The sequence below is a fragment of the Scomber japonicus genome, chromosome 5, assembly GCF_027409825.1.
Source record: "Scomber japonicus isolate fScoJap1 chromosome 5, fScoJap1.pri, whole genome shotgun sequence".
NCBI lineage: Eukaryota > Metazoa > Chordata > Actinopteri > Scombriformes > Scombridae > Scomber > Scomber japonicus.
Genome location: NC_070582.1, coordinates 16,345,721 through 16,360,608, shown reverse-complemented (window position 1 = coordinate 16,360,608; position 14,888 = coordinate 16,345,721). Strand labels below are relative to the sequence as shown.

The 14,888-nt window shown below is 40.1% G+C and overlaps 1 protein-coding gene across 1 annotated transcript; it reads right to left on the bottom strand.

Moving 5' to 3' along the window:
- Positions 1–672: 672 nt before the first annotated feature.
- On the bottom strand, positions 673–14,005 carry c5h15orf39 (chromosome 5 C15orf39 homolog). The gene is made up of 3 exons (XM_053319146.1): positions 13,841–14,005; positions 6,951–10,215; positions 673–2,690 (listed from the first exon to the last, which is right to left on the bottom strand). The coding sequence occupies exons 2-3, from the start codon at positions 10,171–10,173 to the stop codon at positions 1,579–1,581; spliced, it is 4,335 nt and encodes a 1,444-aa protein (XP_053175121.1). The 5' UTR covers positions 10,174–10,215; positions 13,841–14,005; the 3' UTR covers positions 673–1,578.
- Between the last annotated feature and the right edge of the window lie 883 nt (positions 14,006–14,888).

The window sequence follows — 14,888 nt, the reverse complement described above, 5'->3', positions numbered from 1 at the left end:
TAGCAGCTATAGCTGTGATCATTAGGCTAAAATGCTCTCCAGGGCTCACTCTGTTTTCATTGTGTCTGCTAGTAGTTCATGAACATTTCAACATTAAGTCTGAAGTAACAGAAGCAGCTTCTTGCATTAAATTGAGACATCCAAAAACTTTTAATACTTTTCTACATATCTTTTCTTTATGCTATCAAAGGTGTTTTATTTCCTATTAGTGTAAAAATGTGGGAAAAAATAGTTGTCTGTTTTGGAGAAAACATTAAAGTGCAAAATGTTGCAAACATCCTTCTGGCATGGGTGGTTGTTTGATGATGGACATCATGTTTTTGTCTTTGACGTTTGTAAACCGACTTCCTCTATGTAATTTCACCTGTGAGAGAAGAACTGGACAGCACCGTTCATAGTGAAGACGGAACGTGCAACTAAAGGTTTCGCCACAGGATGGGGACAGAGACACTGTATTTAAACTGCACTTTCTGGTTTTAGGTGCTGTTCATCTCACTGCTCATGTTTAAGAGTAATATGTTAGCAGTTATAGTGATAACTGATGTGGGGAAACCACAATTGGAGAGATCCAGTTTCACTAATTGTGGGGTGATGGGTTACGGTAATAGTTTTGATTCTGACTCAATAATTACACCATTTTAACAAAGATTTTCAATATTGCATGCTATATGAGTGCTGTTTGAAATAGATTTAATCCTTGTGTAGTGAGTTGAGAAGCTGTGGTATTCCATCAATGGAAAAACATTTTTGGGAGAAAAAAACCCTACCAAGAACATAACAAAACATGTAATTACAAACATTTATTCAGACAGTTCAACAATTAAAGCTAAGGAGGTCTACAAAAATTATACAAAATTAATATAAAATGCAATTTGAGGTGAAAGTCTTCAAGTTCACAGTGATTAAAAACATTATTAAATGGGGACATCTCAGCCAGTGTGCCATTAAAAAAGACCTCTTGAGCAGCTTGGTACATGAATGCCTGTCCAGCGTCAGTAACACAAAATGAAATAACCACAATGATCGTGTGAAAATTACTCTTTGCTCCGACATACAAGACTTGCACTTTTACTGTAAACCTATATTCATGTGGCTGATACTGTCTGACAGTATCCCCATGTTTTTTTATTTATCGGCAGAATAGAGAAAATATCTGCCAGTCACTAACTTCACTCAGAATGTATTTTAAAACATAAAAGTGTATATCAAGGACTTAAGAATCAATATAAATACCTAACTTCATCTGCTTTTTTTTTTTAAAGTAAGCACAACATGGTCATGACTTTTCTTTCAGATAACTATAATCTAACCTGTGCATTAATCAGAAATGCCACTGATTGACAAGTCCAATAAAAGAGCTTAAAAATCTACAAAATGCTTCAAATTGGCTTTACGGTCTGTCCCTACAAAAATGCACCCAGTCAATTTGTAGCTTGTTACAGAAAAAAACATCCAGTCCAGCTTCAGGAAGTCAGACAGATATTCAGGGGTAAGTAAAAACTGATAGAAGCTGTCATTGCACTCAGTAAGGTAACCAAAAACAAAAACTGACATAACATTGACATTTTTTTGAGGAAGCTAATCTTCAATTTTGAGCCAGCCTTTTTTAAAGTCTATCAGCAGCTCCAGGTAGTACTTCCACTCTGGCTCACTGTCATACCTGACCTCAAATATAGTCTTTAGGGGGTTGGTGTTGGCCTCATGAATACGCAGCACCTCTCCTCTGTACCACACTTCTGACTTGTCATCTTCCTCATACAGATGAAGAATCCTCTTTCCTACCAGGTCTGGGTAGTAGAACCTCATGGCCCTCTGAGCCCTCTGGACAGCTGAACGCAGGACCCATCGCCTCCTGTGTTCAGCGCTGTGGCAGGCAGACAAGTAGGGACAGTATTTGATCTTCAATAGAGATCTGTGTTTTCTTTTAGAAGAGCATCTGAGCGGTCTTAAGGCATAAGAGAAGCTTCCTGTTCTTTGCCACCTGTGGATTACTTTGGGCGTCATCGTGTGGAAGTCCCCCTCGCTGTTCCTCTTTCCCTCCCCATCCTCTGTCTGCGAGAGGGAAGGATCAGTAAATGAGTCTGACACTACTTTAGAGCGAGCCTTTTTTCTGTTCACAGGTTTGCTAAACATCCTCCTCAATTTGAGAATCACACCCGAACAACTTTTGGATGCAAGCTGAGGGAGCTCGGAGGGTCCTGAAGAGTGACAAACAGGAAGCAAACTGGAGGGTTCCTCCATTTCTCTGTCACTGGGAGATGGTGGGAGCTCGTCCAAGGTCAAAGGACACGTCCATGAATTCTCACAAGAGTCCTCCTCTGCAACCACACACTCATTTCCTCTATTTTCCGCCTCTTCACACTGATGACCACTCCCATTTTTCTTGCTAAATGTGTTTGGTCTGCCTCCGCTTTCAGTCTTTTCTGTGTCACCTGCTTCTTCCTTATCTGACAAACTGCTGTCCAGAAACAGACGCCGTGAACTGCTCTTTACTCTGCTTTTTGTTCTATTCCTGTTCAAGTGTGATTTTGTTTTTTCATCCTGTGGATGTCTCTGTGGGTGCGACTCTGAGGGTGAGGCGGGTGAAGTTGGTGAGGCAGTGATGTCTGAAGAGACTGAACTCCTGCAGCTGTTAGACGTTTCACAACCTTCATCTTGCTCTTTGTTAACAGAGTCACCCGTGTCTAATCCTGCAACAGAACAAGTGGGAGAGGTCAAAATAGATATAAAAACATGTCAGATATATAGAAATGAAGTTGCTGACAAAATGGAAAAGTAATAAAAGTTAAATCACATTTATTCAGTTAACAAGGAAACAGATTCGAGGGTGAAGCAAGTCAGAGGGATGTGGTAAGAATTTATATGAGTAAAAGCATTTTGTTTCCCAACAGATGATTCCTTAAGAGCAAGCAGGCAACCACCTCAGTCAAGTCCAACTCATGAAAGGTTGACAAATCAATGCTTCCATAGCACGTATTCAGCACAAAAAAGAAATGAGGATCTATTCTATAAGTAACCAGCACACATGGTGATTGGACAGCATGATCCTCCACCATGAAACACCCTTTCAGCAGTGATAGAAAAAAAGGTTGTGGGAGTAAACATGAAGGCTGGGAAAATGTCAGCTGCTACGAGGGATGCTATCAGTCTGGGATAAAACAAGAGTGAGACAAGGGAAATGTTCAGACACCAAAGTCAAGTGCCCTGAACCATGTGAACGGTTAATAATATCAGCAGTGAACGGAAATTTGATTAGGCCCAATTCAGTTAGAAAATGCATGTGCCACGTAAAATAATCGCTGTCGAAGGAAACAAAGTAAACAAACCTATTTAAAAAGGATAAGTCTGGTGACAACAAATCCCATGAAAAGAGCAAAACCAACAACTGATTGATTCTACTCACAAGTATTCACGGTGTAGCCAAAGGCTCATATATCATATACGCAGTGTCACAGAGCTCCATTGTTGTCCAAAAACTACAACACAAATGAATCACGGTTGCACTTAGTGACATGTTCCTGAGGTTTCTATTAATAGGTAGATTCCTGATGTGTTGATGAAGAAGGAAACCACTGCTGACACGTCTCACTTGTATATTTGGAAGGTTTTATTACAAAAGAGAACAGTGTCAAACATCCAATCTTGAGAGAGTCCTGGTCCCAATCTGAAGCTCTCTGCCTTCTTCAGCTATAGCTCCCCCTTATATAGTTCCTTCTTTCTAAAACAAAGACCTTCTAACTTACTGGTCAGTTTAGAAAACGATAACCCCTGACTTGACTTTTCACCTTTGACCTAAGCACCACATCTGTTTCAGATTCATCAGGGCATCAAGAGATGCCCCCCAGGTTTCACCTAACAAAGGACAAAGACAGAGTAGATACTACATTTTAACACATGGTCAGTCTAAGGAAATAGTCTTTGTCCCGTCCTTTATGGCTAGCTGTAAACTTTAACTTAAGTAAACGTATGTTCAAGTGACCCAGGATGTCTCAAAATGTCACAGAACCGACGACCAAGCAGAACAGACACCTCATTCCTTTATGTTCCTTTATGTTCCTCTGTTACAATGAATAATGTTTGAGTGAGTCCTATGTACCTGCTGTAAAAACTAGCTAGAGCACAAAATATGTAGCTGAAAATAGCCATCAAATGCACTATTTACTCCTGTAACATCAGTATAGTTTGCTAAAAACTACAGTGGCCAGATGTTTTAGGAAATTAGAGCTTTCTTTCATTATGAAAGTATATATTCTTGACCAGAAAATAAAATAAAAATAATAATGATGATTAAAAAAAAAAAGAAAAAAGAAGCATCTCCAGTCTTGTCGTGTAAACCCACATAGACATTAAACTGTTTTCTCTCCACACAAATTATTAAGTCCCCCCATATGAGTTTGTGGGAACTGGTCAGTTAAAAGATGATGATCATCTTATGAAATCATAAATTTCTCTCCAACCCAAAGGGCTGAAAATATGGTACAGTTTAATCCCCCTGTGTGCTGCCGGCTGTCACTTCCTTCCTCTGGTAATGTGATCCCACAGCCTGCTTCAAACTGTTTAGACATGGGTTCACCATCTAACAAAATCACCAAGACGTCCATTTGTCCAGAAACAGCACAGCTCAGCACGCCTCCACCCATCTTTAACAAGTATAAAGTAATCATGCAACTTTTTGTGATAAGACTGAAAGTTAGCTGAGAGGTTTCCTGCTGTCTAATCAGGAAAAGCAAAGAGTAGTGAGATTGAGGGACAACATAAAATGATAAATATACCTGGGCTCTCTTTTGGACATCAGGTGAGGTTGAGTCTGTAAAAAATAAATGGATTTTATTTTGAATATGTATTGCTTATTGTGATTAGTTCTTTACAAAAAGGGCCAAAAATGCAGAAAATATGATCCCTTAACAACTGGTTGAGGGAAAACCATGATACAGTTAACCAAAATATGATTTATGATAATAAATCCAGAAGAATCAGTAAAATCACAAAATCACACGGTCTACCCAGAGGGGATTTCCAGAAATCTGCAAGGAAAGGCAGGAAGTGTTGCTTGGTAGTCATGTTGCACTTATCATATGGTCAAATCAACAAGCTGGGAGGTGTTATCTTTCAAAGTTTTTATAAAGAAACTAAACTTTTCAATAGATGATACCAAAATTCTGCTGAACCTTATCTGACACACTATCGTATAAACAGTATCTTAGGAAACATTTCAGTGAATCTTGCAATCTATTATAAATAACAGGAAGAAGCCGATTCACAGCTTTCACTCATGACTGAGGGGAAAAAGTTACATTTTTATAGCTGCCTGACAAATTGTACAATACTGACAAATGAATCTTAGTTCTACAGTTCATGTTTTCATGTGTATGCACACTCTTGCCAACCCCTCCTGAAATAAATGTGTTACCCACTCATTTCTTGTTTCCTTTGCATGTATGCATGCCAGTGCTGGGCAAAGGAGTTGTGTTCAGCTTTGCCTCACAAAAATGATCATCAAGACACCTGTTGCTTACTGTAACTGGTCTAATGTGTCAAGTTAGACTTGACAATACCAAAAAAGACCCTGAGAGCTCAACTCACTGCAACATCAGAAAACACAAATAGCCAAAACACAAGCATGTGAGGAAGACATCTTCAACAGTAAACATGCAGCATTCAGATAACGTATGCAAATACAGAAAACACAACCAAATACAGATAATTATTTCTTGACCAAGAGACAAGGTTCTGGACACAGTCCACAAGTCAAGTTTCAATTAGGCTGGTTTAATAATCGGCTGATTAGAAGAGTATACAGAAGCTGTTCTCATCAAACACAAGGACTTAAATACTCTTCTGACCAACATCTGGAATGTCATCTTTAGCCTTTCCATTCTTGGAGCCCCTTTCTCTACCCTGTTATTACCTTCATTAAAGAGTGTCCCCTATCAGTCATAAATCTCTTACAATCAGATGTGGCATCTATCCCGTAGGTAGATAAGTAGAAAGGGATAAAAACCACCTTAACTAAGGTCTATGTTAGTATGTTTTTTCATATCTACTGTCCTTATTGGATACCCGGTATGGTCAGTGGATCATGTTCTGGTGACAGAGTTTCTAAAATTACAAGAAACCGACACATTGGATAAAAGTACTTGACAGGGCCTCAGATGCTTGGATCATATTCTGTTTAGGTTGCCTCTTGGGAAATACCTGACATGCCAGCACTACTATATATATGCTGTTCACTCTCAGTCGCTGAGTATCATCATCAAAATTGTACCATGAATGCTGCTAATGATCCAGACCTGTATTAAACGTGCATTAAGAAAGAACTCCTGATAGGCCTCATCTTTGCATCTTCAAGATCTTCACAAAAACATCTACTCTCAGTCAACATGCATACATAGTTCCCAGGATTGACTGATTATAACTTCCTTACCATACATATGTGCTGTAAATAGAGAAATCAAACTTTGTGAGCCACAAACCAAAGCATCAGCTATCATGCAGCAGGTAGATGACATAAAGCAGCATGTGTCAGACATGTCAGCCTTTAGGTGTCCCATGGAACATCTTGTTGTTTTGTGAATCATTTCCATTGTGCTGCATTCAATTTGTAGTGTCTCTGGTTTTGGTTGTGTTTTCTCTCTTTCCAGAGATTTTCTGAATGCTGAGCATGTGTCGTCCAACAAGTGAAGAGGTTTCATATGCTTTTGTTTTGTCTATTTCCATGGATTTTCTGAAATTGCAGTGCGTTTTGCTGTCAGAGCTACTGTATAAAATACCATAATTCAATTCCAAATCAAAATGATTTTGGAAAACAGCCAGAAATACATAAGGGCTAAAATAATGTGTTCATTATCAACATCACAACTCGACAATATACATATCCTTTTTTACTAAACCACTATTCACTATACACACATAGTACACACATATGTAATCTGAAGTGAACGTGCACTAACCTAGGTGTTTGCAGACGCAGGCATAGTACAAAAGGTTGAGCACATCAGCGTAGATGTCAGGCAGGTGTTTGAGGGACATCAGTCTCCTGAGCCTGGAGGAGCAGGCTCGTTTATGAAGCTGGATGAGGATCTTCTCTTCAGAGAGTGTGGTGGGCCGCAGTTCCACTTTGTGCTCCTGCAAGACCTGGTCAATGAAGCTGCCCTGGACCATCGGAAAAAGCAGTTCTTTCACCACCAACATAGGGAGAAACACTGCCCCTGTCCGCATGACATGTGGAAATGGACAGCGTTCCTGGGCAGTGTATTCTCGCAACCTCTCAAGAACCTTATGGAGTGCTGACTTCATCTCCTCATTAAGCCACACCTCCCTGGCTTTTATCCCCAAAAAACAGGACACTTTCTGGACTTTGTTTGATGGAGATGCAGGTTCAGTCAGTTCCAGCTGAGACAACCAAGTTCTGAGCTCCTGCTCTGAAGAGGCTGACACAGATTTAGATACTAGCTTGCAGAGAGACTGGTGCAGCTCAATGAAGTGCTTCCGGACCGGCATTTGGGAATCTAGTTTTGGTATGAATTCAGCCACCGGTTGTACAGGTGGCTTCTCTTGGGCTGGAACAGGGCAAGAATGCTTCCTATCAGGAAGAATTATTTTGTAGGTAGAAAGTTTAAGACACTGAGGAGGAATGTTTTTGAAACTAAGTTTGTTCTCAGGTGGTTGAGGTTTGGTAATAGGTTTGGTAATAGGTTTGGGGTAAGGAGTGACCACCTGATCACGATGTATGCTTGTATCATCCTGACAAGGTGAGGTAATCTGTGTAGTCACCTTCGCATGTTTGGGCTCATATGAAGTCTTGTTGTTATCTCCAAATGAGGGGTTACTTTCAAGTTCATCAGGATCATATTTCTTAATAACCAAAATGAGCCTGTTGTCAGGAAAATCTGTGTCTTCAGGCTCTTTTTTGATTGTTACTTTGCTGCAGTCCTTCTGACCAACATTAATCTCTATAGAGTTGTCTGTGTCTTGTGAATCGACTTCTTCCACTTTAATATTTTTGGGTTCAACAATTTCTACGACAGACTTTGGGGAGACATTTTTATAAACTGGATGGAAAACAGACTTCTGCTGATCTTGATCTGGCCTCTTTTCTTTGATGCATTGTTTGGGTTTGACTTTGTGAGGTTCAGAAGATGGGACAGTTCTCTGAGGTACTCTGAGACCTGCATAGTGCAGGTATGCTTGGTAAGGTGCCAGACTGAAGACACTGTCAATGACCGGCATAGGAGGAGAGTCAGTTTTATTCTCTACTTCTACATTCTCCACTTCCATCTTTTGTCGTTTCTTAATTAAGTCCACTTCACATAAATACCTATCCTCTTCTTTTATTTTCATGGGTGAAGATGAGTGAGAAACACTTCTCTTCAAGCTCCCTTTAAGAACAGAGGCAGCTGAACTGGATGTAGGGCCATTGTGTTTATTTCCTGTTGCAACAGCAGGGGAATAAATAATTTTTCGGACATTTGTGCTATTAGTTACAGCTGTGTGTGTGTGATCTGAACTGTGATTAGGTGACCGGGGCAGCCACGTCACTGGGGAAACAGGAAGGTCTTTTGGCTGTTTCGGGCACGTGACTTGGGCTTCACAAGACGAATAGTCCAGGAGCCGGTCCATGTTCAAGCCAGCTGGCGAAAGGATGGGACGATCTATGTGCAGGCTGGTGAGTGGGGGAAAAAATCTGTTAATTTGTATGCTGGAGGGTGAAACTCCAGGTTGGCCTACACGTCTGTTAGGACTGGATTGGTCAACAAGCAGGAAAGGTGAGGAGGTATGCGGCTGGTCAACATGCAAGCTGGTGTTGGGTTTGCTCTTATGCAGGTTAGCTACAGAGGCCATGGTGAGATCCATGTGTGGGCTGGATGGGGAAACATTTATGCAATTAGAGTGCCAGCTAGGCAGTGCATGCTGCCTTTTTAGGGGGGCTCTGATTTGGCTTGCATTTAAATGAAATCTAGGGACTGCATAACATGGATAGTCAAAGCCCCGTATAAAGGAATGATTTGGCATTGTTTCATTGCTAGGCAAAGGAATCTCACCATGAAGTTGCTGAGGCACTATGTAATGGTCCCGGGGGGCTGAGAGAGTGTGTTTAAGAATAACAGGGACATCTTCTCTCTGCTTACTGCCAATATCTTTACACTGTGCCCTGTTTTCTACCTCCACATTTGCCTGAGGGTAGTAAAACACTGGGTGCTGTGTTAGCTGGCCATATTTGGACATGTGAGAACGTTCCTGATAAACCTCTGAGGTCATATGCTCATATGTAGGATGGGAGGGGTATAGGCTAGGGTAGCCTCTGGGAGATGTCTGTAAATGCTGGCTCTGCTCACTTAAAGAACCAAACAGTGTGCGAGTTGGTGTGCAAGGGTAACTGCTGTAGTTTGGCTCAATCAACACAGGCAGAGTCCTTGCTCTACTTGGGCTGTATGTGTCCACAGTCACCCTCTTGATTGATTCTGCACCAGACTCGAACTGTAAACCTTTCTGTTGCAGTCGTGCATCTTGTGCTTTCCTCTGAATGGGCAGTCTGTCACTGTAGTGAGCATCAGTTTGCATCCAATCATGCTCATAGACAGTGTTTGGGATCCTGTGAGATCCATGTTCCACACTGAATTGTTGTCCTATCACACAACCCAGTTCATTACAGCAGGGGTTATGTCCATAAACCGGCTTTGGGATTGCTAAGTAAACTGAATTTTCAGATGACGGAGATAAATTCTCACCTCCAGTTTTTTGTTTTCTAACAGCCCCTGATGCTGCAGTAGGACTGCTAATGCCAGAACTTTTAGTGTATGGTGCAAAGCCCTGTTTCACTGGGGTATGACGCATTGAGGAAGAATGAGAATGACCTTCGTCTGAGGAGTTGCTGTCTTGCCTGTAAATTATGTGGTTTTGTCCCTCTATGCCAGAGAGGTGACTCACAGGACTTCTGCCATCAAGGAGAGAGGTCTTTGAGTTGCTCCAAGGAGGAGCAAATCCTGTTCCATCCTTTCCTCTCGGGTCATACGCAAAGTAGGCCCCACTGTACTGCAGAGTCGGCTTACCAAGGAAACCAGACATGTTTTGTGGCGTTGGCAGTCCTGTTGATGCTATGGTCCCATCAAATAATGGCATCTTGCTTCGAAACACTGGGTCAATGACGGTCTGCATCGATTGACTGCTCATCATGTAGTAACTTTACAATGATGGGACAGTAATTTGGCTCCAAACCTAAGTAGATAAAAAGCAAATATTGGTTTAGTCTTTCCATATTCTTAAATAGGTTGAGCAAACTTCCTCATCAGATATGAGATAGGACAGCAGGATACACAGCAGAAAAAAATAAACACTTTGCACACATAAAGCAGTCATCATTGGATAACTAGCTCAAGGCATTTTCTCAACCTTGACGAATCTTGTGGTTTATCACATGTATGTCACATAAACCCTTATTAGCCAGTACACATCAGGGGAAGTAAAATGCAGCATCTGGCAAGGAAGTTACAATCTGAGGAATGTGTGAGGAAGATTCATAACTTCTTGATTATGCAAGGAATACCAGTGGACAAGAACGTCTAAGAGTGAGAAAAATGTATTTCAGACAACCAATGACAACACTGTTGCAATAAACAAACCAGCTCTCATGGTTGAGCCTCAGATCACTTCAGTGCCACGTCTACAATATGATATCACAATGTGACTTAATGAATTTAGTACTGTACTTGAGTCATATCTGGTCTCACTATAGCTCATTTTCTCAGCTGTCTGTTTATGGCACATATGTCAGAATGTGTCATCACCTTCACATTAAAACATTTCAGCCTTGCTTGTCTCAAACAAGAACTTATCACTTGATATATCAAGCAGCTCTCAACTTGGCCTGATGACGTGACACCCAACACTGCAGATCGCTGTTTCTATTCTGCATTTTATTACCACAACCTCTCAGTCAGACTATAGTTCCCTTTTCAAGAATCTCTTCAGGGTAGTGTGGCAACTACTTTCTATATTAATCTGTTTATCACTTTGGCCAAAAAATATTAGAAAATAGTGACAATGATTAATTAAGTAATTTCCCAATGCACAAGGTAATGACTTCAAATGTCTTGTCTCAAATGTTTTGTTTAACTCTTCACTATCATTCATGACAAAATCAGCAGCAAACCCTCATATTTGAGTAGCTTTTTGCTAGTGATGAATAAATTATTACAATAGTTGTAATAATTTTCTATCGACTGTGCGATGAATCACTTAATCATTTCTGCTCTACTTTAATAATATGCTGGACAATATTCCAAATTGTGATGGTCATTTTTCTGTCTTCTTATGTTTTATAGACCCAAAATATTCATCAAGAAAATAATCAGCAGATTAATCAACAATGGTAATCATTCATTTCTACTCTAATTTTATGTAATATTTGACAGTTGGAAAAGGGTCAAAATGTAACTTTTCCAAACCTTGATATAAAAATGTTCCTATTCACTGTATTGTGTTACATTTGAAACTCCTGTTCTGCCCCTAGAGCTGTTTCAGATAATGCAGGATGAGTCACATCCCTGAGAGCTCATGACCAAGAAACAGATTTGTGATTTGATACAAAAATGTCATTCTTTACAATGTATATTAGAGCCTAGCCTGTCACATCCTATTTGCAAATACTTCACTGCTTTGCTTCTCATAATATGGACATGTTTACTGTAAAATGTCATACGAATCTACACAGTGCAACACATTTTCATTAACACAATTAGCTACATTGCAGATATAGTAGCTATAGTATACTTCTTAGGAGTAGTATAGTATACTTCTTAGGAGTTAGGATTTTATGAACGCTAAAGTCTTACTTCTGGCTTTTCCTATAGGCACCTGAAGGAAGCATAATGAGCTCAATCTGTCAGTCACTGTCAGTTTTGTGTAGGAGGGAAAAGAATGATGACCTGCCATACCAGCATCTGCACGAACTGAAGTGCAAAGTGAGCGAGATGTAGGAAACATTTTTTTATCTAATCTTTTTGTGTGTGTGTGTTGTTCAGCTAGGGAACAGATCGTCCCCAACTCCCCACTGACAGATCACAGTGCAAAACATGGTTAAACCAGAAAGACTGAGTGCATAAATTCCAATATAGGTTGAAACAGATCTACCTACATACATCTAGCAGTTCTATAAGAACTGAAATAATCACATCTGTGACATAGGCTATTTGCAGCCCGTTTGGGCAGAGTGAAATAAAACAAATACAGCCTCATTGAGACCAAATCCAGACTCATGAAAGCTCACAGCCCCAGTCCTAACAGATCTCATCAGTTCATCCTGTTGACACCTTTTAGAAGCGTACAGAGTGATGACTTATCTGCAAAAAGCGCGGAGAAATGTGGTTTAAGCGCATGGAGGAAACTGAGCAGGGCTGCTTTCAACGGACTAAAAGCCACACTCTGTGGTATGTGTGTTTGTGTGTGTTGGTGTGAGTGTGGGTTGTGTGGGTCTAACTTAGCGTACTTTCAGGGACACATTTCGGTCTCAAAACGTGTTAATTGTTGACACAATTGAGGACATGTGTGGTGGGGATGACTACAGTCACTTTAAGGGACATGCACCTGTCTTAAATCCAGTTGATTGGGGACAGGACCTTTGTGAGGACAAAAGCTCTGTCCACAGCTGGTAAAACACTGATTTTTGGGTTAGTAATTAAGTTAAGTAAGGGTTAGGTTTTGGCAACAGTGGTTATGGTTAGGAATATAGTAAATCTCCTCGAAATTAACATAAGTAATGTGTAAATAGTCTATCCCAAAAATGACTTAAGTAAACATTTGTGTGTCATCTGACAAAATTTGGGGACAAATAACAGAAAAGTTAATTGAAAAACCTTGTCCCCAATTAGGAAAAAGCTTTATTATTAATAATGAATTAATTGATTAATTAATTAATTACAATTACTACAATAATAATAATAATAATAATAATAATAATAATAATAACAATAATAATAAATGTATTCATTTATTTATTTATTTATTTTTTGGGGGGGGGGTTCAAAGGTAAAGGTTAGGGTGATGATGGTTGGTATAAGGATCCAGGAAATGAATGTAAGGCTATGTAAAGTCCCCAAAAGTGACCATCTGTCAGAAGTGAGTGTGTGTGTGCGTGTGTGTGTGTGTGTCCTCACTCCCGGCTCTGTCTGGGTGATGGACTTCCGAAAGCAAACCGTCCAAATTGACAGACTGAGCCTCAAACCACGTGGAGACAGAGTGAGTATACAAAAATGCAGTTCTCTCCAGTCTGTCTCTAAGTTATTAATTATTTATCCGATAAGCTGTCAGGTCAAGAAAAAAAAAGTTCACGTGACATGAAAAAAAATGTTTATTTCCGCAAACTGAACTCAAAGCAACCAATAAAAAAGCCTCACGATAGATAGAAGTTTAAACTCTGAAAAAAAAAAGTTTCTTTGCAGCTTCTTTTGACAAGTAGATAATTTGTAACCTATTAAGTGCATTTGCTTATCAGAGACTAAATGAAAACACAGGAGCTTGTTGTCCTGCCTGAAGGAACAGCCTACTCAGATAAATAGGACGCAAATAAAATAATAAACTCCGCTGCCGATCAGTGTGAGCAATTTCCACACAGACTGCGAAAGCGTCGTAAACCAAGGCAAACTAAAACCACACCGTAGGTCGAATAACTTCAAATGTTTTGCTTTGGCTACATGACATAGTTTCACAATGTTTCATACTTTCTCAGAAGTCTCACTCGTGTTTGCAAAGCAGATGTTTCCCTTCCTTATTCTGCAATCATCATAAACACTCCTCTGTGGTTAAAGACATTTGAAGATTGAGCGGAAAAAGATTGTTTTCTTACCTCGCCGTTGTGATGACAATAAATGATTTCCACAAAGACTCCATGAAACACAACTTCCCTCAATGACGAGGAAAAAGTTATTTCCCAGCTCGTTGGTGGATTCGGTCCGCCAGCCCGATGCGCCAAAATCCCACGACAGAAAAAAAAACCCCGACAACTCGCAACTCGCCCGTCCACGCTGCTTTTAGAGAAGTTACCAAACTGAAGGAAAGACAAAAGGGAGGAGGATGTTCTTTGATCAATAGGCGGAGTCACACCCTCTGTCTATCCACGGCTTGTTTTCTACACATGTGATGTTTTCTCGTTGGTGGTTTTCTCCCTTTTATTGGCTACATCCTGATGTCCGGCTGCCAGCCTGCTGCTGATGTCACCTAAAATGAACTTGGAGTCATGCTTTTTTTTTTGCACTCATCGACAGATAACATGAGTGTGTGTACTATTGATTTTTCTTGGAATTTTCAGGGAAGGGAGTCACAAAAATTGAGAACCAGACATCAAAGATAAGTTGACACCAGACCTTATGTGTTATGTCTTTTTTTCTTTTTTCAACTTTCTTGTGCTTATTCACAAAGGCCTATAAAAACTACACTGAGTGAATGACACAACTTCATACTACAGACTCACGGCTCTCGGTGAAGATTAAGGCATAGAACCTGCACCCTATGACATAGCAAAAAGACAACATTTATTGATTTCCTGGAAAGATGCAAATCCAAGTTTTTCCCCTTTAAAACACCACAATTATATATGCTTTATGACTACTACAGTCCAATGCATCTACAATGCAATATGCAGACCTTTTTACAGGTGCATGCATTCTCCTCAGAAAAGTAAAAACCAATAAACTGCAGAGCAAAAAGAGTGAAGGACCAGACATTGGATGACTATAAGGGGGTATGTTATGTATGAAGATTGGTTCTTCAGATTCTCCACAACATACTTCAAAGTCAATGAAACACACTGAAACAAGCAGAGTTCAATGCAATTATAGATTTACTGTATACTAAGCAAACATACATGTAAATCAGGGCTTGTACATGGAGCCGGC